Here is a 24253-nt window from a genome sequence, read left to right on the forward strand (position 1 = left end):
AGACAGAAAAAAAATCATTTCTAGCCTGAAGTTACTCTTGAACCACGATAAATTTGTGTCAAATTGTGCTGTCACAAACCTTGCTCGGATGAACCGTCGTAGTCATATCAGACACGTGAAGATTGTTTCTGCTTCATTTTCGTTTTCTGCAGTGTATTTTAGCGAAAGATGACGGTATTCATCTAGATTGCTGCTGACTGTATTTCTCCGCTACGGTCTACTGTCGTTAAAATAACAGCGTCCACAGCTCTACTATGCGGCGCCTCATGTTGCGGGCTGATGGAGAGAGGCAATGTATGCAGAGTGCGAAAGGGCATTAATGAAGCGTGTTCGGTGCTAGAGAAAAATATTCAAGGATATAGTGCTGAAAGATTAATGCTATCTACGCCTGGAGCGCTTGCGATGTACACAGCTCCATTGTTTTGTCGCGCTGCTAACCTAAAGTGTAGAAACAGTGAGATGGGGCAACAGTTGTCATAATGGAACAAATCCGCTAATTGGTGACTGCTGGCAGCTTAGAGTATTGTGATGTTTATTGCAACTTCAGTATCTAAATTCTTACCTTTGAAAACAGCTTGTCCTCTCTTTGATGCATGTTTCTCCCACTGCTTACCTCTTTCCAACCTCTCTCCCATGAATACGGAGTACAGTGTTGATTGGCCATTTACTCATGACATATAACCAGTCCGATAATACTGTGGGCGGGACACTGAGCCAGACTACAAGCAGTAACATTTCAGAGAGATGCGGTGGCATCAGAGCCAACGGAGCGCATTTAAAAATGTATCGACTATCAGATCAGACAAAATAACGATTTCAATAATTTGAAAAATTAATATTGGATCCCTACTGATTCCAGCCAGGTCTCCTAAGCAACCAAATTGGCCCGGTTGCTAGGGAGGGTAGACTCACATGGGGTAACCTCCTCGTGGTCGCGATAATGTGGTTCTCGCTCTTGGTGGGGCACGTGGTGAATTGTGCATGGATGCCGCGGAGAATAGCGTGAAGACTCCACATGCGCTATGTCTCCACAGTAACACGCTCAACAAACCATGTGATAAGATGCGCGAATTGACGGTCTCAGATGTGGAGGCAACTGAGATTCGTCCTCCGCCACCCAGATAGAGGCGAGTCACGACGCCACCACGAGGACTTGGAGTGCATTGGATATTGGGCATTCTAAATTAGGGAGAAAAGTGGAGAAAATACAAAAAATATCAGATCCCTATGGTAATCGGTCAACCCCTACTGGCAACCACCCAGAGCTCCCCAGGAACCACCTAGCAACAACCCAAGACATCCTAGCAACGGCAAAGCTACACACTACAAAATACTCAGAACACCTGAGCTACTTGCATAGCAGTGCCCTGGCAGCATTCTAGGAACATGGTGTTCAGTTGCAGTTGAAAACTGAGTGTTTGAGTGTTTGCACTCTGTAAATGTGTGATATGTGAACTCTGTCTAACGTGAGGCGTTATCAACAGATTCAGCGAGTTCAGCACCGTGTGACTGTAAAGCAGCATCAGTCTGAAAAGCTGGAGAAAGATCTTTCTCAAGAAAAGGCTGCCACTGGTCCTGCTGCAGTAAAACGCAGCAAATCTGCCGCAGTCTACTCGGTGAGAGCTACAGATAACACTAAACCAGAAAAGATTGAATGAATCGATTTGAATCTGTCACTGAAAATGTTTGCTTGTTTTGCAGGCGGTAAAGGTTCGGCGTTTGGATTACTCAGACACACATTATGCAGAGCTCATCGCACAGAAGAAGCGTTTGCAGCAGTTGGAGTCTGAATATGCCCTCAAGATTCAAAAACTGAAAGAAGCTCAGGCGTTACGACAGGCTGAGCCGCGACCCACTGCTCCACAGACAGCCAGCGCGCTGTACCCATTACCGCAACCCTCGCTGCATGATCTGACGCAGGATAAACTCACCCTATCCAGCGACGACGTGGAGGCCGAGGACGATGAGCAACAGCAGCAGGTTCCCGTTGCTGCGACGTCCTCGAACCGCCGGCGATCGTTCCACGAATCTGGCTCCTTCACCAAACCCAAATTGTGTCATCTGGACGTGCCCGCTGCATTGCCCGTGCCTGTCAAACACACTAAATTATCTTCATGCAGCACGGCTGATCTGCCAACACTGCTGCTGGGACTGAACGTGCAGGACCTGCGGCAGAGGTACCAGCGCTGTGCTGGACTCTCAGTGCTTCTGCAGGAGGAGATGAGCTCTCTCTGCAGTGTTCTGGACGACAGAAAGCATCTCGGGAAGGTAAAGTCAAAAAACCTAGAAGGCTCACGTTGCTGGACTTTTGATTGTAGCGATATTAAAGGGTACATATTATGCTAAATCCACTTTTAATTTTTTTTTATTATGTGTCCCCAGTGTGTTTAGACAACCACAAAATATGGTAAAAGACCATCTCCTCATTTCTTTCCTTTCCCCATCAATAAAAAACAGTGTCTCCGAACGAGTCATTTGCAGCCCCGTATGACGTCAAAAGGGGGAAGGTACAGCCCACAGCTGGCAAAGAGAGATCCGCCCGAGTAGCTTAGATCCGACCTTATTAAAACCTGAGCGAGCAGCGCACAGTCCGTCATATTTATCTCCTCACTAGAGCCGCTTGTGCTAATTCCATAACAAAGAAGCTGTAGCTCTGTTTCGGTTAAGATATAGACTGAATGATGTCCTCCACAGTCCCGCATGAGTGGTCATGCAATGAAGAATTTCTGTGTAATAAAACAGGTCATTATTTCAAAAATGGTTATGAAACGATAGTGGTATTTGCGACAACTATAGCTGTTTTTCATGGCACCATCAGGAAAGGCACAGCCCACTTCCAGAAAGGGGTGTGGAGAGCAGCAGCTCCTTTGCGTTTAAAGCTACAGACACTAAAACAGCCCGTTTGGAACAGGGCTACAAAACAGCAGTATAAAGGCATGGTAGAATAAACGATCTGTGAGGTATTTTGAGCTGAAACTTGACAGAGACATTCTGGGGACATATGAGACTTATATTACATTGTGTAAAAAGGGGCATAATATGTCCCCTATAAGTAGTGAACAAGTGGCCAACTAGTGTGCATTTTTGCTGACACCAATCTACATTTGTCATGACACAACAAAACTTGATCTTTGCTGCAATTTTCTGACGTCACTACACTGTAGACAGCTAGTTCATTATAATGGAGCTATATAGTTTTGTCCTCTAGTGAAGTGTCCCTTGCTTCTAGCGTAGGCCTATATCTAGAAAACCTATCTAGAAAACCGATCTAGAAAATGTATACCGTTTCTTTGATTATAATGGAAGTGATCTAGAATGCAAATAACAGAAATAAATGAAATAACTGAAATATATCCAAATGAATGTGAATCGCAACAAAATCGGACTTGAATCGAGAGCTTGTGAATCGGAATCTGGAGATCTATATCAACACCCAGCCCTATACAGCATTACCAGTGTAGCCTGATTCACCAATGAATGACTGTTATGAGCCACTTCTTTTTAAAGGAGTAGTTTATCCAAAAATAAAAATTCTGTCATAGGGTTTTTCCTGGTTCAAAAACCAGGTGGTGGCTGATACAGTATATATGGTCATTCACACAAGCAAGGTTTATTTTGAATTTGACTTTTTTTAAGGTTCTATGGGAAATCAAACTAAATTACCTTAATGAGTACTTATGAGTAAAGCTCTTTACTGACTTGTAGTGAAAATGTTCCTCCATTGTGGCATTTGAAATGTCATAACCACAGGTAAGACAATGGATGCTGCCTCTTTACCATGTAATGAGTAATATGAAATCATTAATTATATATTTTATAATAAAAGGAAAATGGTGTCCAATAGATTCTCTCTGAGAGATTATTTAATATGAAACGATAACATTTCTGTTTTAGTTTACCATGATCAATTTTAGCAAGGGTGATGATTTGTAGTAGAGCTGCACAATTAATCGAAATAAAATCGAAATCGCGATATGACCTTTTGCCATTATTAAACCGCAAAGCGCTGCTATTTGAATAAATAAAAAGTCTGCTCGCATCGCTTGCTTCAAAGTTTATGTGCTCTGCTCTGTCCTGTTTGTATTGTGTTAGTGCATTATTACAGTGTGTTCAGATCTCGTGCTCCGAGTAACAGACGTGTGTACACTAACTTTTCATGCAGATGTTCCCAAAATAAAAGCTTGACGATAGCAATCGCATAGTAATGCCTCATGCAAGATTTTATTACAGAAAGATATTACTTTTGTATAATAATAATCAATATACAATTTTAATATTAAAACAGTATAATATTTAAGTTCACTGGGTTCCAAAAATAATGTTGAATAGTGAGCCGTGACCCTATTTCAAAGTGGACAGGTATGTGAATACGAAAAAGTCTTTTTTTTCCTCTTTATTTTATTTGTCGAAGTGAAAAGGGTAGAAGTTTAGTTATTTTTAGAAGGGCTGAAGTGTGAACCCTCAGAAAAGCCAATGAGCAGTAGAACAAAATTTTGTTCAAAAGGAATCACTTACAAGTTTTTTGTTTATCATATCGCAATTCAAATCGTGCAGCCCTAATTTGTACTTTGATACATGGCACAGTGTTGTCTCAACCTCGTCAGTGCTGTTTATTATGTCATGGTTGTCTAGTCACTTCATAGTGCTTTAAAGGTAAAAAAAAAATCTTCTCTGTTCAAATGGGTCTTACAGTTTTGTGGTCTCCGCCGCGATACCAAGGGAAGCGTTGGCTCGCACAAATGATCTGCACTGAGCTACCCTGTGGGGACACCGGTTGACGCTCGTGCATCTGCGTCCTCCAGAGACAGGATAGCGCAGTGAGGATCACTTGTGTGCGTAGTTCTGCAGTGGCTCCAACGACACTCACGTGAATCTAGGCTGCAGTTGCCTCGCAATATTTGTTTTTTTAGATGAGAAGCAAGTTTAGCGGGTATAAAGCGCTGCACACCGTATGAAAATCTTTGTGTTTCCACCAAAACATTTTCAATCATAAGTATAGAGATGATCATGTTTATGTGTTATCACTATAATTACTTAAATTGTGTTTCTTATGCAGGTCGTGCAGGTGGATTTTGAACCAATGTCAGCTCATCAGAACCGAGTGGAACCAAAATCAGAACCACTTGGACCATATCACAGTCCTTTACTAGTCTTTAAATCATACAGGTCTGACGATTGATTCACTCTGACCTTATAAACAATGTTCACTTTCATCAATCAGTTCATTCGTTTTATTCACATGCACTATTAAACATTCAGGTTCAGCCCATATTACCGGACTAAAGAGAAGCTTTCACTGCGCTCTGTGACCTACAGCAATGTTATCGAGCCAAAGAAGTGTTTCTGTCGCTTTGATCTAACTGGCACATGTAACGATGACGACTGCCCATGGTACGTGTGGACACCATCTCACTGTATGAAGGTTTACCGTATTTTCACTCTTGTCACTGAAGTGATGTGTGTTTCAGGCAGCACATGAGGAACTGCACACTGACAGAGAGTCAGTTCTTTCAAGATATCCTTTCCTACAGCCTGCCTCTGATTGGCTGCCTGGAGACCAGCAGCACCAGTGACATCAGCAGCGCCACAGGTAATGTCACATCATGTAATGCCTTTGGGTAAGAGCAATGTATTTTACTATGTAAACATGTATCAAGACTTTAACTAGTCTCAATACGTGTTTTTAAATGGTGCGCTTCTTTTAACTTGAGACAGCATCTTAAAAACTAGGCACTCATGGCACAAGAAGCTAAAAAAAAAAAAGCATTTAGATGTGATGCAGTGGTCAAAGATGTCTGTCTAACGCAGGTTCTCAACCACTGGCATCATTGTCTACTGCAGAGGTACTCAACTTTGGAAGGCCTGGGGTATGCAAATTAGGATCCCTTTAGCTTTGAGGGCCACACTGTTTTTGTTTTGTTTTGTTTATTATTATTATTATTATTATTATTTATTCAGTTCTTAAAGTATACAAAACATGCTGTTTTAATACATTGTGGAAACATGTAATTTACAAGATTAAAATAAAACACATTATAAGTTATATTACTGACAGGGTTCCCACGCGTCCTGGAAAACCTGGAATTTTGTAATGCAGTTTTCCAGTCATGGAAAATTTGAAAAATACCTATCCTGGAAAATAATTGTTTGTCCTGGAAAATATTTTAGTGTAATAAAACTGTTTGTGTCGCTGACAAGGTTTTTGTAACATTTTCAAGTACTGATATAGTGCAAAATGTTTTCGTTCCAACACTGCTGTAGGGTTAACAACAAAAACATTTGAGTTGTAAACTTTAGATAACGACGACAGTCAGACGCAGATTTGAATTCTTTTGATAAAGAATTTACACCCGAGGTGGTAGCAGCGTGGTGATGATGCGGCCTTTACACCTCGGTGTGTAGATTAAGAGTCTGCTTACACCACCGTCACTTATAGGGCCCTATGATTTCTGCAATGTGGAAAACACGGATGGAATTGCTGAATTCAGTCATAAAAGTTGCATTAGCTATAAAATGTGAAATGTCAATGAATATGACATATTTGGGACAAAAGTGAATTTTTTTTAATGCATGATTAAATTAAATACAAAATGTTTAATCTCGATTTCTCCAGGTGTGATTATTAAACCACAAAAGGCTGCAATTTAAATAAATATATAATCTGCATGTGCTGCATGCTTCAAAACGAATGTGTGAAGCAGCTGCTCGTACGCTGAAAACACCTCATCATGAGCGTCACATGTGCTCTGGGTGTGTGTATTTGTGTAGCAAATGACAGTGAGCAGAGTGCTCTGAAGCGTGCAGCACATACAGTCTACGTACTTATTGTAATGAAATCATAGCTTTTTGGGGTTTAATAATCACACTTGGTCATGTAGCCAACTGCTTATCCAGAGGTGCAAAACTACCGTCAAAAACGCACAGAAACACCAAAATAGAAGCTTGTTTTAAATGGACACGTGAAATGGGGAAAAAAGATTGTTTAATGTAATTAAATAATAATAATTAAAATGTATTAAGGCAATATCTCACATCTGTGTTCTGTTGTGCTGCACTTATAATGCAATGTTTAAAAATAATGCAATGTTTAAAAATGTTATTAATTAAAATAATTGTATTTTCATTTGATTAAAGTTTTATATTAATTTGATTAGACACCATTTTGAGGATGACTGCAACAAACATAAAGAGCAGGATTACACATTAATACGAGTGCTTAATGACTGAAAAGGTTTGTCTATTCATAAAATTACTTGGGCTATAAATATTAGGCAATATTATAAGCAAATAGACTAATTAAATCCCTATTAATTTATTTTCCCTCTTGGTGGGGCATTCGATAAAAGTGGGTTGCATTGGGCAGAAGGTTGAGAAACCCTGGTCTAGGGCATGTGTACACAGACTAACAAAAAATAAGTGCAGATGGAATACAAGAACGTGTTCTATGTAAACAGCCCCTAAGACTACCTTAGAAAGGCCTCAGAAATATAATATATTTTCACATCAAATATTGAAGTATGTGATTGTAATTAATTGAATTTGACATTGAATTCTGACCCTTGTGTTTCCAGAGAAATATATGAAGAAACTGTTAGGGGCAAATAAGGATCGTATGGGAACAGACCAGAAGGCCGTTCTCCTCGTGAGCAAAGTCAATGAGAGTTTAAGACACAGTGAGTTCTCGCTGTGCAGTGTTGTTTTTGAGTTGGTATGAGTTCAGTTTGGACTGGTGCTGATGGTTCATTCTGTCTTTCAGTTCCTCCTTTCACCACATATAAAGCTCAGAGGAGATGGAGACCTGAAGCTCAGAGAATGAAGACAGATGATCAGGAAGATGAAGATCAGGCCACTGTAGATGTCACTGTTCCTGTACGACACGGTCAGAATCACATCATCACATTCTCACTATACAGGGATCATGAGACCAATTCAGTTAATGCATTTTGATTTTAATATTAGTATATTATTAATATACTCTCTGTCTGTCTGTCAGATGCTGGTGTGCAGGAGCGCTGGTTGTCCGCTGACATTTGCATCACTCAGGATGATAACAGATATTTTGACAGTGAGACCGATGACATCAGTAACCTGGAGACCAGCGTATTGGAGAGCCCGAACGATGTACAGCTGTGGATCAAACTGGCCTTCAAATACCTCAACCAGAAGGACATGTGAGTCTAGAGCTCTCACCATTATCACATTTTCTCTGACAATCATGTTTGATGATTTGAACTTGAAAACATAAATAAAATGTAAAAAAATGTCCATGAAGGCTTCATAAACAAGTATTGAACAGGGTAAAATGGCATGAATAATAATGTGTTAAATAGGGTTGCAAATTTTCAAAAATAAAATTGATTGACATTCATTAAGATTAAAGGAATATTCCGGGTTCAATACAAGTTAAGCTCAATCGACAGCATTTGTGGCATAATGTTGATTACCACAAAAAAAAATGTGAAGCTTATAATTTTATTAAAAAATGATTAATTCTTCTGTTAAAACGCACGTGTTATTTGAGCTGTAAAGTTGTTTAAATCATAATTTTTGCAGTCGTTTAAGGTTCGTTGACATTATATCTTCATGGCAACGAAGTTGTAAAACTGGCTTTAAATTAATACAGAAAAGGATCTTCTTTATACTGAAGAAGATCCATGAAGCTCTCATGATTGTGTTTGTATTCGCTTTTTAAAGGTAAGGGGCGGCGCTTCACTGCTGCTGGGACGCAGGCAGGATGGATTAGAGTTACACCTCAAATGCGATGTGGTCACATGCGTTTTTGACCACATTCGTATGTACTTTTTGTGATCCAACCACAAAATGAAACGTTTTAGGGCTGACGGGTCAGTGACTATTTTAACGTCTGTAAATTGGCCCAATTACTTCAATTTGTAAGTGCCTCACTGGAACCCAGATTTTTACTGTTTTTAAAAGGAGGGTCAAGTCATTTTTACTTGTATAGCACCTTTCACAACACATCGTTTCAAAGCAGTTTTACAGAAAATCATGCATTAACAGAAAATGAAAACTGTAATATCTATAATGTCTTAGAGTCATCATTGTGTAGTTTGATTAAATACGATTGTGAAGTGTGTATAAAAATAATTAAATAATAATTGTATTTAGAAACCCACTGAGCAAGCCGAAGGCAACTGAGGCAAGGAACACAAAACTCCATAAGATGTTGATTAATGGAGAAAATAACCTTGGGAGAAACCAGGCTCACTGTGGGGGCCAGTTCCCCTCTGGCTAACCAGCATGAATATAATGCCAATATTAGTTATTTATGTGCAGTGCAGGTCATGGTTTAAAATGATTAAACTAAGTAAGTGTTAAGGGCCAGTGTTTAAACAAAGATTTTGTATGAACTGTAAGATTAGTAACTAATGTGTTTGAAGTCCATCCTGGATTAACTGCAGAAGTTCATATTGATGCATTGTCCTTTGTTAAATTGGCTGATGAAGGCTTTTGTTGGCAATTCATTGAAAGTCTGTGTATTCCATTTCAAGAGTGTAGTCCATCAATAGACAAAGGTGATGCAGGCAGAGATCAGTGAGGTGCATCGCAGTTCAACCGGCTGGTAATTTCGGTGAGGTCTATCCTAAGTCCAAGGTTCAGGCAGTGGCATTTGAAGTATCCCATGACTTATGGTTGGAGTTGGCATCAGTTCATCCTCTAAGGTCCATCGTAATAGACTGAAGTGATGTCTGACTGACACTGAGTTTTGTCGTCATCACTCAGACACATAGCAGTGGAGTCCGATACTAAGCAGGAATGGAGCTGGATCCGGCCGGATTTAAACAAATATTTTTATCAAAGAATATTTGACATTATTATTATACATTGTCAACAAATTCTAGAAATGAACACAGAGAAAATAAAGAATAAATAAAAATACAATAAATAGCTTAAACATCAGTACTGTATGTTCAGTATCAGTCAGTTGCTGACCATTTAAAAAATAAATTCAAATAAAATAAATAGCTAAATAAACATCAGTACTGTATGTTTAGTATCAGTCAAATGCTGACCATTTAAATAAAGAATAAATCAAAATACAATAAATAGCTAAATAAACATCAGTACTGTTTAGTATCAGTCAATTGCTGACCATTAAAATAAAGAATAAATACAAATAAAATAAATAGCTAAATAAACATCAATACTGTATGTTTAGTATCGGTCAAATGCTGACCATTAAAATAAAGAATAAATACAAACAAAATAAATAGCTAAATAAACATCAGTACTGTATGTTTAGTATAAGTCAATTGCTGGCCATTAAAATAAAGAATAAGTACAAATACAATAAATAGCTAAATAAACATCAGTACTATATGTTTAGTATCAGTAAATGATGACTATTTTAATACTACCAGTCAATTAGGGGCAGGTTGTAAAACAAGAAGCATTTACACCTGCCGAGACAAGAGATAAACAGTGGCAGCGGTGTTACACCGTATTCTGCTATACAAGTTCAGGGGAAAATTTCAACGGTGGAAAACCAGACTTTTAAATATTACATTTTATAAATGCAATGACTGGAATTGTTCAGTTGAAGGGGATACCAAACTGCAAATCCTGAACAAAACAGTTTGGTGAATCCATGTTTACACATTAGCTTCTACTCAGCTGACAAGCAATGAAAGTAACGACGTGGTTAGCTAGTTAGCTATGAGCTCGTTGTCACGGAGAGTAAATATGGCCCAGCATTGCGTCTCACCAACTAGGTAACAACGTAGCTTGAAATCAACACTCAACAGACACAATCCACCACTGCACCGTTGTCTGCTGAGCTGCAAAAAGATGCTCTGTTTACCTTTCAATCTGTTAAATTACTTACTGGACTGACAAACTATAGCTGGCTAACATAACAAACAGATGTGATAAACATGAGTGACATTGTTGTCAGGGACATGGTTAACATTATATTAGTTATATTGAAAAGGGAAAATGACGGGGTCATTGTTTATTAACTTTCCAGTATGTATTTCACAAGCTAGTTAGCAACTTACAGAGAAGACACCGCTTAACTCCCCTCTCTTAAGAGCATGAGTGTGATCTTTGTACCATGGTGCAGGGCTTTTTTTCTTTAATTTTCTTTAATTGAAGGGGGCGACACTATCAAGAGTGCTAGAGAAGATTGTATTTATATTTTCTGTTATTTCATCAAGTTCTTCTAGTCTTTGGGGCTTACTGAGTGTATGAGATAGGCGTGGAAGATTATTAGTGAAGCTATCTTTAGCGTTCGAAAGAATAGTTCTATCTGAACGATAGCGTGGTATAGATTGAGTGACATTAGCAGATCACAGCATACAAGAGACGAGGTAATGATCTGAGATATCATTGCTCTGTGGTAGAATTTCTATAGTATCAACATCAACTCCATATGACAGAATTAAATCTAGCATATGATTATGGCGATGAGGTGGTCCTGTCACATTTTGTCTGACTCCAAGTGAGTTGAGAATATCGATAAATGCTAATCTTAGTGTGTCATTTTCATTATCTATGTGAATGTTGAAGTCACCAACAATTAAAGCTCTATCTACAGTAACTACTAGATCTGATTTTCACCAGTTTCACCAAGGAAATGATGATCTATATACTGTAGCAAGGGCAAAAGACGACAGAGATTTTTTATTTATATCTGACAGTGTTGCATTAAGCATTATTAGTTCAAAAGACTTAAACTTATATCTTGTTCTGAGTAATGCCAAAAACGTCACTGTAAATTGTAGCAACACCTCTTCCTCGACCCTTCAGATGAGGCTCATTTTTATAACAATAACCTGGAGGAGTAGATTCATTTAAACGTATATATTCATCCGGTTTAAGCCAGGTTTCAGACAAACAGAGCACATCCAAGCTATGATCTGTAATAATTTCATTTACAATTAGTGCTTTGGTTGAAAGAGATCTAATGTTTAGTAGCCCTATCTTTTATATGATGTTTATCTTCAAATTTTCCCAAGTTTGACCTTATCAAAAATGTTTTTTAATAATTTAGTGAAGGGTTTGTGTATGGTAGTTCGGGGAACAGAAACAGTCTCTATATGATACCTAGGTGATGCAGTCTCTATGTGTTGTAGTTTATGTGACCTGTGTGACGTCTCAAGGCAGCTAGCTGACGTTCAGATTAGCCAGTTTGTCCGCTTCCTGACCTGGGCCCCAGTTAGACAAATACTATCACTATTAAGACTATGAGCTTTATCTCTATTACTAGAGAGGAGAGCGGCACCTTCCCTGGAGGGATGGAGTCCATCTCATTTTAGCAGGTCCGGTCTACCCCAAAAACTCTTCCAGTTGTCTATAAATCCTATGCTATTCTCCGGACACCACTCAGACATCCAGCCGTTCAGTGGCACTAATCTACTATAAACCTTGTCACCATGATGAGCAGGGAGGGGGCCAGAGCATATTACAGTGTCTGACGTCGTTTTTGCAAGTTCACACACCTCTTTAACATTATCTTTAGTGATCTCTGACTGGCAAAGCCGGACATCGTTAGTGCCGACATGAATCAAATCAATCAAATCACTTTATTGTCTCACAGCCATATACACAAGTGCAATGGTGTGTGAAATTCTTGGGTGCAGTTCCGATCAACATAGCAGTCGTGACAGTGATGAGACATATACCAATTTACAATAACATCAAATTAACACAACACAATTTAAACATCTGTTATACACATAATTACACTCAACAATATACAAATAATAACATACTGTACAGTATACAATATGCTGTTTTTGTTTTTTGTTTTTTTTGTTTTTTACTATATAGATACTATATAGATACACATTATTCAATAAAAATTAAAAATTAAAATATATATAAAAAATATATATATATATATATATATATATATATATATATAGAATGTACAGTATTGTACTGTATTGACATTCAGGCTGTCGGTTGATAGTCAGTTGTTAAGAGAGACATAATATAATAACAGTAATATAATTTATGACAGTCCGGTGTGAGATAAAAGAGTAATAAAGTGCAGGGCTGATGTATTTTGATCGTGGGAGATCAAGAGTTCAGAAGTCTGATTGCTTGGGGAAAGAAGCTGTCATGGAGTCGGCTGGTGCGGGTCCTGATGCTGCGATACCGCCTACCTGATGGTAGCAGTGAGAACAGCCCATGGCTCGGGTGGCTGGAGTCTCTGATGATCCTCCGAGCTTTTTTCACACACCGCCTTGTATATATTTCCTGGAGGGAGGGAAGCTCACCTCCGATGATGTGTTTGGCAGTTCGCACCACCCTTTGCAGTGCTTTGCGGTTGTGGGCCGTGCTATTGCCGTACCAGGCGGAGATACAGCCAGTCAGGATGCTCTCCACAGTGCAGGTGTAGAACCGTGTGAGGATGTGGCGGTGCATTCCAAACTTCCTCAGCCGTCTCAGGAAGAAGAGGCGCTGATGAGCCTTCTTCACAACGACTTCAGTGTGGATGGACCATGTGAGTTCCTCAGTGATGTGGACACCCAGGAACTTGAAGCTGCTGACTCTCTCCACTGGTGCTCCATTGATGGTGATGGGACTGTGTTCTCTGTCTTTTCTTCTGAAGTCCACCACAAGCTCCTTTGTCTTACTGACGTTGAGGGAGAGGTTGTGCTCCTGACACCAGTGTGTCAGAGTGTGCACCTCCTCTCTGTAGGCTGTTTCATCATTGTCAGTGATCAGACCTACCACCGTCGTGTCATCAGCAAACTTAATGATGGCATTGGAGTTATGTGTTGCCACACAGTCATGTGTGTACAGGGAATACAGTAGTGGGCTGAGAACACAGCCCTGCGGGGCTCCAGTGTTGAGGGTCAGTGATGAGATGTTGTTGCCCATTCTAACCACCTGGCGTCTGCTTGACAGGAAGTCCAGGATCCAGCTGCACAGCGAGCTGTTTAAGCCCAGAGCCCGGAGTTTCACATCAAGCTTTGAGGGCACTATGGTGTTGAATGCTGAGCTGTAGTCTACAAACATCATTCTCACATAAGTGTTCTTTTTTTCCAGGTGGGAGAGAGCAGTGTGTATTGTAGATGCAATGGCATCATCAGTGGAGTGGTTGTTGCGGTAAGCAAACTACAGCGGGTCAAGATTGAGTGGCAAGACAGAGCAGATGTAATCTCCGATTTGTCTCTCAAAGCATTTGCTGATGATGGGGGTCAGAGCAACAGGACGCCAGTCATTTAAGCAAGTTATTTTTGATTGTTTTGGAACAGGCACAATGGTGGATGTTTTAAAGCATGTGGGGACTACAGACAAAGAGAGGGAAAGGTTGAAAATGTCCGTAAAAACACCAGCCAGCTGGTTCGCGCACGCTCTGACGCGGCCCGGAATGCCGTCTGGACCCGCGGCTTTGCGGATATTCACCCGTCGGAAGGATCGGGTTACATCCGCTACAGAGACGGAGAGTGAACTAACCTCTGCAGCTTCGGCCGTGAGAGCTCTCTCCGCGAGGGCGGTGTTATTTCCCTCGAAACGAGCATAAAAAGTATTTAGCTCATCCGGTAGAGAGGCAGCAGTGTTCATGGCGGAGTTTTTATTCCCTTTAAAGTCCGTGATGATGTTAATTCCCTGCCACATGCTTCTAGAGTTGGTGGTGTTAAACTGTCCTTCAATCTTGCTCCTGTACTGGCGTTTTGCTGTTTTGATAGTTTTTCGGAGGGCATAACTGGCTTGTTTATGCTCCTCCGCGTTCCCGGAATTAAAAGCGGAGGTCCGCGCATTAAGTGCTGCGCGAACATCGCTATTGATCCACGGTTTCTGATTCGGATAGATTCGTACAGTTCTGGTCGGAATCACTTCCTCTACGCACGTTCTGATGAAACACATTACGCTATCAGCGTAAAGCTCGATGTCGTCATCAGAGGCGGACCGGAACATCTCCCAGTCCGTGCGATCAAAACAGTCTTGTAGCGTAGAGTCTGATTGGTCCGACCAGCACTGGATCGTTCTGAGGGTGGGTGCTTCCTGTTTCAATTTCTGCCTGTAAGCGGACAGAAGCAGAATGGAAGAGTGGTCCGATTTGCCAAATGGTGGGCGGGGGAGGGATTTGTAGCCATCCCAGAACGGAGAGTAGCAATGGTCCAAAACCCGGTCCCCTCGTGTGTTGAAACTAATGTGCTGGTGATATTTTGGTGCGACTGATTTTAAACTGGCTTTATTAAAGTCCCCGGTCACAATGAACACGGCCTCAGGGTGCGCGGTTTCCTGCTCACTTATACACCCATACAGTTCCTTGAGTGCCCGGTCTGTGTCGGCTTGTGGGGGAATGTACACAGCAGTGATAATGACCGCTGTGAATTCCCTCGGTAGCCAGAATGGTCGACACAGAAGCATAAGAAATTCCAGATCAGGAGAACAGAAAGACTTGATGGAATGTACGTTCCTCTGATCACACCAGGATTTGTTGATCATAAAACATACACCACCTCCTCTAGTTTTACCTGAGAGGTCTTTCGCTCTGTCCGCTCGGTGCATGGAGAACCCCGCGGGTTCAATGGCTGAGTCTGGAATCTCCGCAGACATCCAAGTTTCTGTTAGGCAGATAATGCAGCAGTCCCTCGTCTCTCGTTGGAAAGAGATCCGTGCTTTCAGCTCGCAGAGCTTGTTATCCAGAGACTGAACATTTGCCAGTAGAATAGTGGGTAGCGGGGGTCGATTTGCGCGGCGTCTTACTCTGATGAGAACGCCGGCTCTGTTTCCCCTTTTCCTCCTGCATTTCCGCGGCCATGCTGCCCAGACAAAGGGCTCCGCTTGTGTGTTTGTAAACAGCGGGTCGGCATTGAGGAATGTGAAGTCCAGTTTTCGGTGTGAGATCGCTGAACCAATGTCCAAAAGTGTTTGTCTGTCGTAGATAATAAGGCAGACAACATCCAAGACAAAAAAACATAAGAATTGTAAACAAAACAAACAAACCATTGCTATGTTGTGTCGGAGCTCGCAAGGCAGCAGCCATACTCGGCGCCATCTTGAGTCCAATTTTTGTCTAACATGAATAACAATTTGAGAAAATCTGCGTTTAGCATTAGCTAGCACTTGTAAATTTGATCTGATGTCAAATGCTCTGGCACCTGAAATGCATTTAACGATGGTGGCTGGAGTCTCTATTTCCACGTTCCTTACAACAGAATCACCAATTATTAGGGCTCTTTTAACATGATTCTCAGTGGGTGCATCACTGAGTGGGGAGAATCGATAGTAAACCCTAACAGGAACGGGAGAGTGGTGTCGCTTTGCTGAGTGAGTATGCCACTGCGATGTCACCCAAACGCCCTGCTGCGTGTGCTTTAGAGCCAGAAGCAAAGTGTGTGTGTTGCTTGCTGTATCCAAAACAGTATCTACTGGCTTCTTTCTCACTGACCTCCGCTAGCTTTCGGATACGGGTCTCTAACTCATTAACTTTCTCCGTCAGCCTGACTAATTGTTTACATTTATCACATGTGAATCCCACACAGCTGACGGAAGAAGCTATAATAAACATGTGGCATGTAATGCAGAAAGCAATAATATGAGCGGATGCCATGACTTACCGCAATTGTTTGTTGTTGTTGGTTGTTCCTGAGCGTCGAGGGTTTGAGATCGATGTGAATCCCTCGCTAAATTGTTTGTTGTTATGGTTGTTCTTGATAAGCGGTGCTTTGAGATTGATGTAATAATCCGTATAACACAGAGGAGAAAACGGGTGCACGCTGTAAAATGCACGCAGTTTAATCGCGATAAAACAGAAAGTGGATGCACGTGGAAAATTTTTGTTGAATCGCGATAAGAGAATAATGCAGGAAAAAACCTGATGGGCATTGAAAAATGGCAGATATTAAAGATTAAAAGCTGCAAACAGATAGATAAGTGATGCTAAAAAAAGCTAGCAGGCTACAGACACAGACTCGAGCTAGGCAAGTCCAATTGAATTTTTGTGGTAATCAATATTATGCCACAAATGCTGTCGATTGAACAACTTGTATTTAAACAGGAATATTGCTTTAAGGAATCAATTCATCAATAATTAATTTAACTTATTACACAAATTAATGCATAACTGCTTGCTTGACCAACACTAAATGGGTGTCGTTTTAAAGTTTAGAAGCTGAACTTACTACAAATCATTTAGGCAATATGACCAACTCTAAACAAGTTCTTTTTAAATTGATAAATTAAGCTTATCATTTTCATAATGCTTGAAATATATTTAGTCTGCACACTATGCCAAACATAGTCAAAACAACATTCTTGATCGTTTTAGTCATATGTCGTTGGAAATATCTTAATGGGTAGAATACTGCACACACACACACACACACTATAGGATAGCATAGCTAGCAAAACCATGTATTTGTATTTGAGTTACATCCTATAATATCTTTAGTTGTTAGTTTTTGCTTGCAACTTCAACTTGTGTCTTCATGAATCGTAAATGGAACATGAAATGGTTACTGTACAGTAGTGCCAACCTTAGCCTTCCTATACTGTTTGGTCATATTTAACCGAAATCACTTTTTTTTTATGTAATAACAGTGGTTTCCTTTATCTGAGCAGTGTTGACTTTTCCTCCACTAGCCATGTGAACACACACACATGGTGTAAAAAAAAAAAAAAAAAAAAATGGTCAAAATTGACCGACCATAGGAAATGAATGGAAAAAAAGTGTTTTTGTTTTGTCAAATAGAGTACAGAATTTAAATCAGCCACAATGCGGAACAAACACACACAGAAATAAAGGGGTGAGACTATAAAACATGCAGAGTTAAAAAAAAAAAAAAAAAAAAAATGCTAAACTTTGACAAATAATAGTTTGATAATGTCTAAATATATATCCAAATGCATAACTTGTGATAAAATTTTTGTATTTTCTTTAACAGAATAGGAGGGTTAAATAAAATATTTTCAGTTCTCTCTCTCTTCGGTTCTACTCCTTATATAATGCAGGAATAAAAGGATCACTTTTATTATTATTATGTCTGTCTGTCGGACTGCGTGTCTGACTCTCTGTGGTCTGACTCTCTGTGGTCTGACTCTCTGTGGTCTGACTCTCTGTGGTCTGTCTCTGGTCTGTCATTAGCTCTATGTCGGAGTGCCTGGATGCAGCATTGAACACACTGTCTCGCGCTCTGGAGGATAACCGTGAGCATGCAGAAGTGTGGTGTTACTATCTGACGCTGTTCTCACGGCGAGGTAGTAGAGAGGAAGTTCAGGAGATGTGCGAGATGGCTGTGGAACACGCACCGCATTATCACGTCTGGTGGACCGTGAGTCTCAGAGCTGTCTGTCTGTCTGTCTGTCTGAGGAGCTGTTGTCTTCAAACATTTGAGCTCATGAAGAACTGTGAATGTGTGTTTCAGTACATGGATGTGGAGAGCGGTTTCGAGGGTAAAGATTACGTGTGCAGCCGTCTGATTTCACACCTGTTGGAGACACAGTCACATGACATCAGATCGGATGTGCACTCGTTTCAGCTGCTGGAGTCTGTGATGTTTCGAGTGCAGCTCAGTGTGTTCACAGGCCGACTGCACAACGCTCTCAACATACTCAAGGTCTGCAGTGAACACTATTACAAAACACTTCCAATATGGAGGAGTATAAAAATACATGCTCTGGATTTGATACTATGCATAAAACAGAATTTTTAATTCAAAACATGATCAAATTTAGTTGTCAGTACTTTAAAAAAGTGACCTTTTTCACCTTATAAGTTGACTAATTTAACTAGAAATCTAACCTGTTTATTTAGAGGATCCTGATTTTATTTTATTTATTTATTGATAAATGCAGAGTTCTAAAGTGCAAGTGAATGTGGAAAATTGCAAGTGACATCTGACACACTCAACTAACTTTATAAGAATGAGCCATGCTTTAACGATATTCCTTTATTCGTCAACTGATGTCTGCCTGTCAGCTAATAAGTAATGACAAATGAAAGAATGAAGTGTTCTGTATTTTAATTTAGTAGCTGCTCATAAAGGTGATCAGTCAGGTATGATGTGGTTTAGTGCCGTCTGTAAGTTTAACTGAAAATAAAAACCCTTGAAAAAGGTTCGTTAGCAAAGTGTCCAATGTCAAAGTCATTATCAAGTATATCTTTTGTTTATGAATTCTATAGTAATTCTTGATGTTCGCTTGTATATATGCATTTTTATTATGATAAATTAATAGTTATACATAAGTCTTTCACAAAAAATGTCACTTACTGAGTGCTTCTTAAATGTTAGCCCAGGGCCCTTAAATGTCTGATTTAATGTCTTTCTCATTTTTCAACTTTTGAAGAAGAATGTTTCCAATGAATTTGTGCTGTATTATGTCTGTTTTCACATAGAGCGCGCTGGCTTCAGGCTCTGCATCGAGAGTTGCAGATTGTTTAACTGTGCCGGATCGGTGTTTGATGTGGCTGTCATATATTTACATGACTGAATTCAAACGTCTGCCACCGTGTTTGTACGACCCCTCCAACTCCAACCCCTCTCGAATCATGTGCACAGATCCGTTTGTCATTCCCTGGAGAACAGCTCAAGATATCCACACACCCACTGATGTCATCATCCGTCTGTTTGAAGGTGCAACACCTGTGTGATTCTCTGATAGTAGTTCAAAACAAGTGACCAATTATATAGTTAAAAGAAAGTTAATATTGTATAATGGCAGTATCGGAGAGTTATTTGAGTCATTCCATTGTGCTATTATTGTGTCTGTTTTCTGTAGATGCTGTATCACACTGTACAGATGAGCGTTTGTCCAGCAGTGAACAGATTCAGACCAGTTTTCCTCTTCACTCCAACCTCATTCATTTGCTCCGGCTGCTGGACAGGTACTGTCTTTATTGAGGGCTCTGATCATGTGGTTAGAATGAGTTGAAGTGCTGTGCTGTTTACATGAGTTACATGTGTTCAGACATCAGGAGGCTGTTGCTCTGTGTGAACGTCTGCTGGCAGTGTGTCCACTCTACTGCCCTCTGCTGGACCTCACCAGTGACCTGTACGCCTCCACTGGACACACGGATAAAGCCGTAGACGTTTGGATGCGTGCTCATCACGAGAGCTCCAGAGACGCTCACATATTTTACCAGCTAATCAAGTGTTTGCACACTCGGGTATGATATCCTCTTATCCTGGGGTCTTCAAGGACATATTGGTGGATGGAGAAATGCTGCAGAGACCCCATCTAACATATTGTTGCATTTTAAGCCTGGTCTCTAACATCAGACATACTGTAGTACCATGTTAATGTATTGACTTTATGATGACTGCATGGCAAAGCCACTGAACTTGTGTTACAAATAAGATTATTATTTTAACTAAATGACTGCGCTCCCTTTAATTTGGTTACGCAAGTGCGAGCTGAGCGCATGCATTACAAACAGATGCGTGAGTTATTTGAGCACTCTCTCTTATGTCCTTACTCTCAAGTGGTGCTGAGATGTTTGTGAATAATTTTTTATGTTTCAGTGAAACATCAGAACGAAACAAATCACTACAATTAATTAAACTTCCTGCAGAAGACATTCTAGAAGAGTGAGCTCAGCTCGAGCGTCACTGTGCATGCTCAATAAACTCTGTGCGGTCGCTCGTGCTGCACAATGAATGGCAACTCTACTTAGCTGTACGATGCATGGTATCGGGACATTTTATCAAGAATGTGTACATGAGCAAGTAGTTAGTATCTAACCCGATACCAGTCCTATAACAAACACATAATTATTTTTGCGTGGCGCTTCATCCATGGAAATTTGGAGGATTCCAAACTCTTGAACTTTTAGATGAAGCTGGGCACCATTTAAACACCCCTGCATTAAACCAAAATGAGACGATAATTTAACAGCATGTAATGGACATAAAACAACAAAACACAATACAAAACCTAATCTCTGTATACATTATATACAGATACTGTGTTTCCCTAGATGCAAGTCATTTAATATTTGTCAAATGCAATGTGAAAACAGTAATGGATTTACAAAAAAATTGGGTCCTTTTATTAGTCAGTGACACAATTTACTGCTGGCATCATCTGACAATGTTTACAAACATGGCTACTCAGATCTGACCATGTGTTTGCTGCATTACAGTACATTGTTAAAAAAACAAATTGGCAAGATATACAGAATGAATTCAAAGTGAAGTGCACAAGAAACTGGTCGAACTCTTAATTTTCATTGTAATCGGACAGGAATTGCTTTTCCTAGCTGTACTGTTGGCTAAAATGTACAAGCCTTTTTTATACAGTATACACATAAACGTAGCCTATACCCTATAAATATATAGATATATAAACCATGAGGAACATCTCATGACCTCAAAAAGTCAACAAACTCTTCTTCCTTGTCACTACCTTTTGAAAATACGCGATAAAAAATGAATCCAAAATTCCCACCACTGTAATTCCCCATCCACTGTAACAATGACATAAATGGAAATTAGCTAAACATACACCTGCAATTTTAACGCACGAGTACGCGAATGTTTTCTTGTTTTCCCTTCTCTTTTTATTGAATGCGTATTTGCATTTTTTGTTTGTTTTTCCACAAACAATAGCACAAATTATTCTTTATCAATACAAAAGTGTACAATCACTGTGTTGTCTGTGTAATAAGTCATATTTTCTGTGTTTCTTTGGTAGGGGAGGTCCAGTGTTATGAAGGAACTTTTTGATAAGTTCATGTGCTCGTTCTGTGAAACTGTACCAGATGAGCTGACGTCTCTAGATGTCCTACGGTAACATCACTGATACCATACTCTACAGTGTGTTTAAAGATACTCCTGTTGGGACTTCATATGTTTGTGTGTGCGCGCGTGTGTTTGCGTGTGTGTGTGTGTGAGAGAGAGATACAGTGGACACTTAAGCCACATAAAATGTCTAAATATCGTTGCAATAGATACAGAATATCAAAGCATCATCTTTTTAAAATGAGGATAAACACAAGTACAATTCACAAAATATTTCACAAAATTCATTTGTTTTAAAATTATAAAACAACAGATAGTGTTCAGAATGAAGACAAAGTATTTGGGTGGGGCTGATTAAATATTTATACTAAAACTCTCCTTGACACGTATTGTTCAAGTCAAAAAATTTAGTTCTGAGAAAAGCTGTAGCATCATTTGTTTAATATTGTTATCTAATGCAATTTACATTTAGACATTTAAAGGCATAGTTCACCCAAAAATGAAAATTCTCTTATCATTTACTCACCCTCATGCCATCCCAGATGTGTATGACTGACTTTCTTCTGCTGAACACAAACAAAGATTTTTGGAAGAATATCTCGCTCTGTAGGTCCTTTCAGTGCAAGTGAATGGTGACCAAAACAAAAAAGGAGTTATATTTTGGTCGCTTCTGAAGATAAAGATTTAATCACTGGAGTCGTATGGTTTACTTTTATGCTGCCTTTATGTGCTTTTTGGAGCTTCAACGTTTTGGTCACCATTCACTTGCATTGAAAGGACCAAAAGAGCTGAGATATTCTTCTAAAAATCTTGATTTGTGTTCTGCTGAAGAAAGACAGTCATACACATCAGGGATGGCATGAGGGTGAGTAAATGATGAGAGAATTTTCATTTTTGGGTGAACTACAGTGCATCCGGAAAGTATTCACAGCGCTTCACTTTTTCCACATTTTGTTATGTTACAGCCTTATTCCAAAATGGATTAAATTCATTATTTTCCTCAAAACTCTACAAACAATACCCCATAATGACAATGTGAAAGAAGTTTGTTTGAAATTTTTGCAAATTTATTAAAAATAAAAAATGAAAAAAATCACATGTACATAAGTATTCACAGCCTTTGCCATGACACTCAAAATTGAGCTCAGGTGCATCCTGTTTCCACTGATCACCCTTGAGATGTTTCTACAACTTGATTGGAGTCCACCTGTGGTAAATTCAGTTGATTGGACATGATTTGGAAAGGCACACACCTGTCTATACAAGGTACCACAATTAACAGTGCATGTCAGAGCACAAACCAAGCCATGAAGTCCAAGGAATTGTCTGTAGACCTCCGAGACAGGTTTGTATCGAGGCACAGATCTGGGGAAGGGTACAGAAAAATCCCAATGAGCACAGTGGCCTCCATCATCCGTAAATGGAAGAAGTTTGGAACCACCAGGACTCTTCCTAGAGCTGGCCGCCCGGCCAAACTGAGCGAACGGGGGAGAAGGGCCTTAGTCAGGGAGGTGACCAAGAACCCGATGGGCACTCTGACAGAGAGAGGAGAACCTTCCAGAAGAACAACCATCTCTGCAGCACTCCACCAATCAGGCCTGTATGGTAGAGTGGCCAGACGGAAGCCACTCCTCAGTAAAAGGCACATGACAGCCCACCTGGAGTTTGCCAGAAGGCACCTGAAGGACTCTCAGACCATGAGAAACAAAGATTGAACTCTTTGGCCTGAATAGCAAATCAAATCAAATCAAATCACTTTATTGTCACACAGCCTTATACACAAGTGCAATGTTGTGTGAAATTCTTGGGTGCAGTTCCGATCAACATGGCAGTCATGACAGTGATGAGACAGTACCAATTTACAATAACATCAAATTAACACAGCACAATTTAAACATCTGATATACACATAATTACACTCAACAATATACAAATAATAACATACACTGTACAGTATACAATACGCACTATATAGATACACATTATTCAATAAAAATAAAAAATAAAAATATATAAAAAAGTATATATAGTATATATAGAATGTACAGTATTGTACTGTATTGACATTCAGGCTGTCGGTTGATAGTTGTTAAGAGAGAATATAATAATAATATAATTTAGGACAGTCCGGTGTGAGATATAAGAGTAAGGGTAATAAAGTGCAGTGCTGATGTATTTTGATCGTGGGAGATCAAGAGTTCAGAAGTCTGATTGCTTGGGGGAAGAAGCTATCATGGAGTCGGCTGGTGCGGGTCCTGATGCTGCGATACCGCCTACCTGATGGTAGCAGTGAGAACAGCCCATGCTTGGGTGGCTGGAGTCTCTGATGATCCTCCGAGCTTTTTTCACACACCGCCTTGTATATATTTCCTGGAGGGAGGGAAGCTCACCTCCGATGATGTGTCTGGCAGTTCGCACCACCCTTTGCAGTGCTTTGCGGTTGTGGGCGGTTCTATTGCCGTACCGGGCGGAGATGCAGCCAGTCAGGATGCTCTCTACAGTGCAGGTGTAGAACCGTGTGAGGATGTGGTGGTTCATTCCAATTTTCCTCAGCCGTCTCAGGAAGAAGAGGCGCTGATGAGCCTTCTTCACAA

General features: G+C 40.1%; 1 protein-coding gene across 6 annotated transcripts in view; it reads left to right on the plus strand.

The window, feature by feature from the left end:
* The window catches only part of LOC127435762 (zinc finger C3H1 domain-containing protein), a 49647-nt gene that overhangs the window by 14860 nt on the left and 10534 nt on the right, over positions 1-24253 (plus strand). For all 6 annotated transcript variants that reach the window (XM_051689433.1, XM_051689432.1, XM_051689435.1 and 3 more), the window contains exons 14-27: positions 1485-1616; positions 1702-2268; positions 5057-5166; positions 5260-5391; positions 5469-5590; positions 7572-7673; positions 7757-7879; positions 7994-8171; positions 18065-18251; positions 18345-18536; positions 19316-19553; positions 19699-19804; positions 19888-20086; positions 21613-21707. In XM_051689433.1, the coding sequence (XP_051545393.1) occupies positions 1485-1616; positions 1702-2268; positions 5057-5166; positions 5260-5391; positions 5469-5590; positions 7572-7673; positions 7757-7879; positions 7994-8171; positions 18065-18251; positions 18345-18536; positions 19316-19553; positions 19699-19804; positions 19888-20086; positions 21613-21707 (2483 nt within the window). The remainder of the gene's footprint in view (positions 1-1484; positions 1617-1701; positions 2269-5056; positions 5167-5259; positions 5392-5468; positions 5591-7571; positions 7674-7756; positions 7880-7993; positions 8172-18064; positions 18252-18344; positions 18537-19315; positions 19554-19698; positions 19805-19887; positions 20087-21612; positions 21708-24253) is intronic.

This window comes from Myxocyprinus asiaticus, chromosome 46, assembly GCF_019703515.2.
Source record: "Myxocyprinus asiaticus isolate MX2 ecotype Aquarium Trade chromosome 46, UBuf_Myxa_2, whole genome shotgun sequence".
Classification (NCBI taxonomy): Eukaryota; Metazoa; Chordata; class Actinopteri; order Cypriniformes; family Catostomidae; genus Myxocyprinus; species Myxocyprinus asiaticus.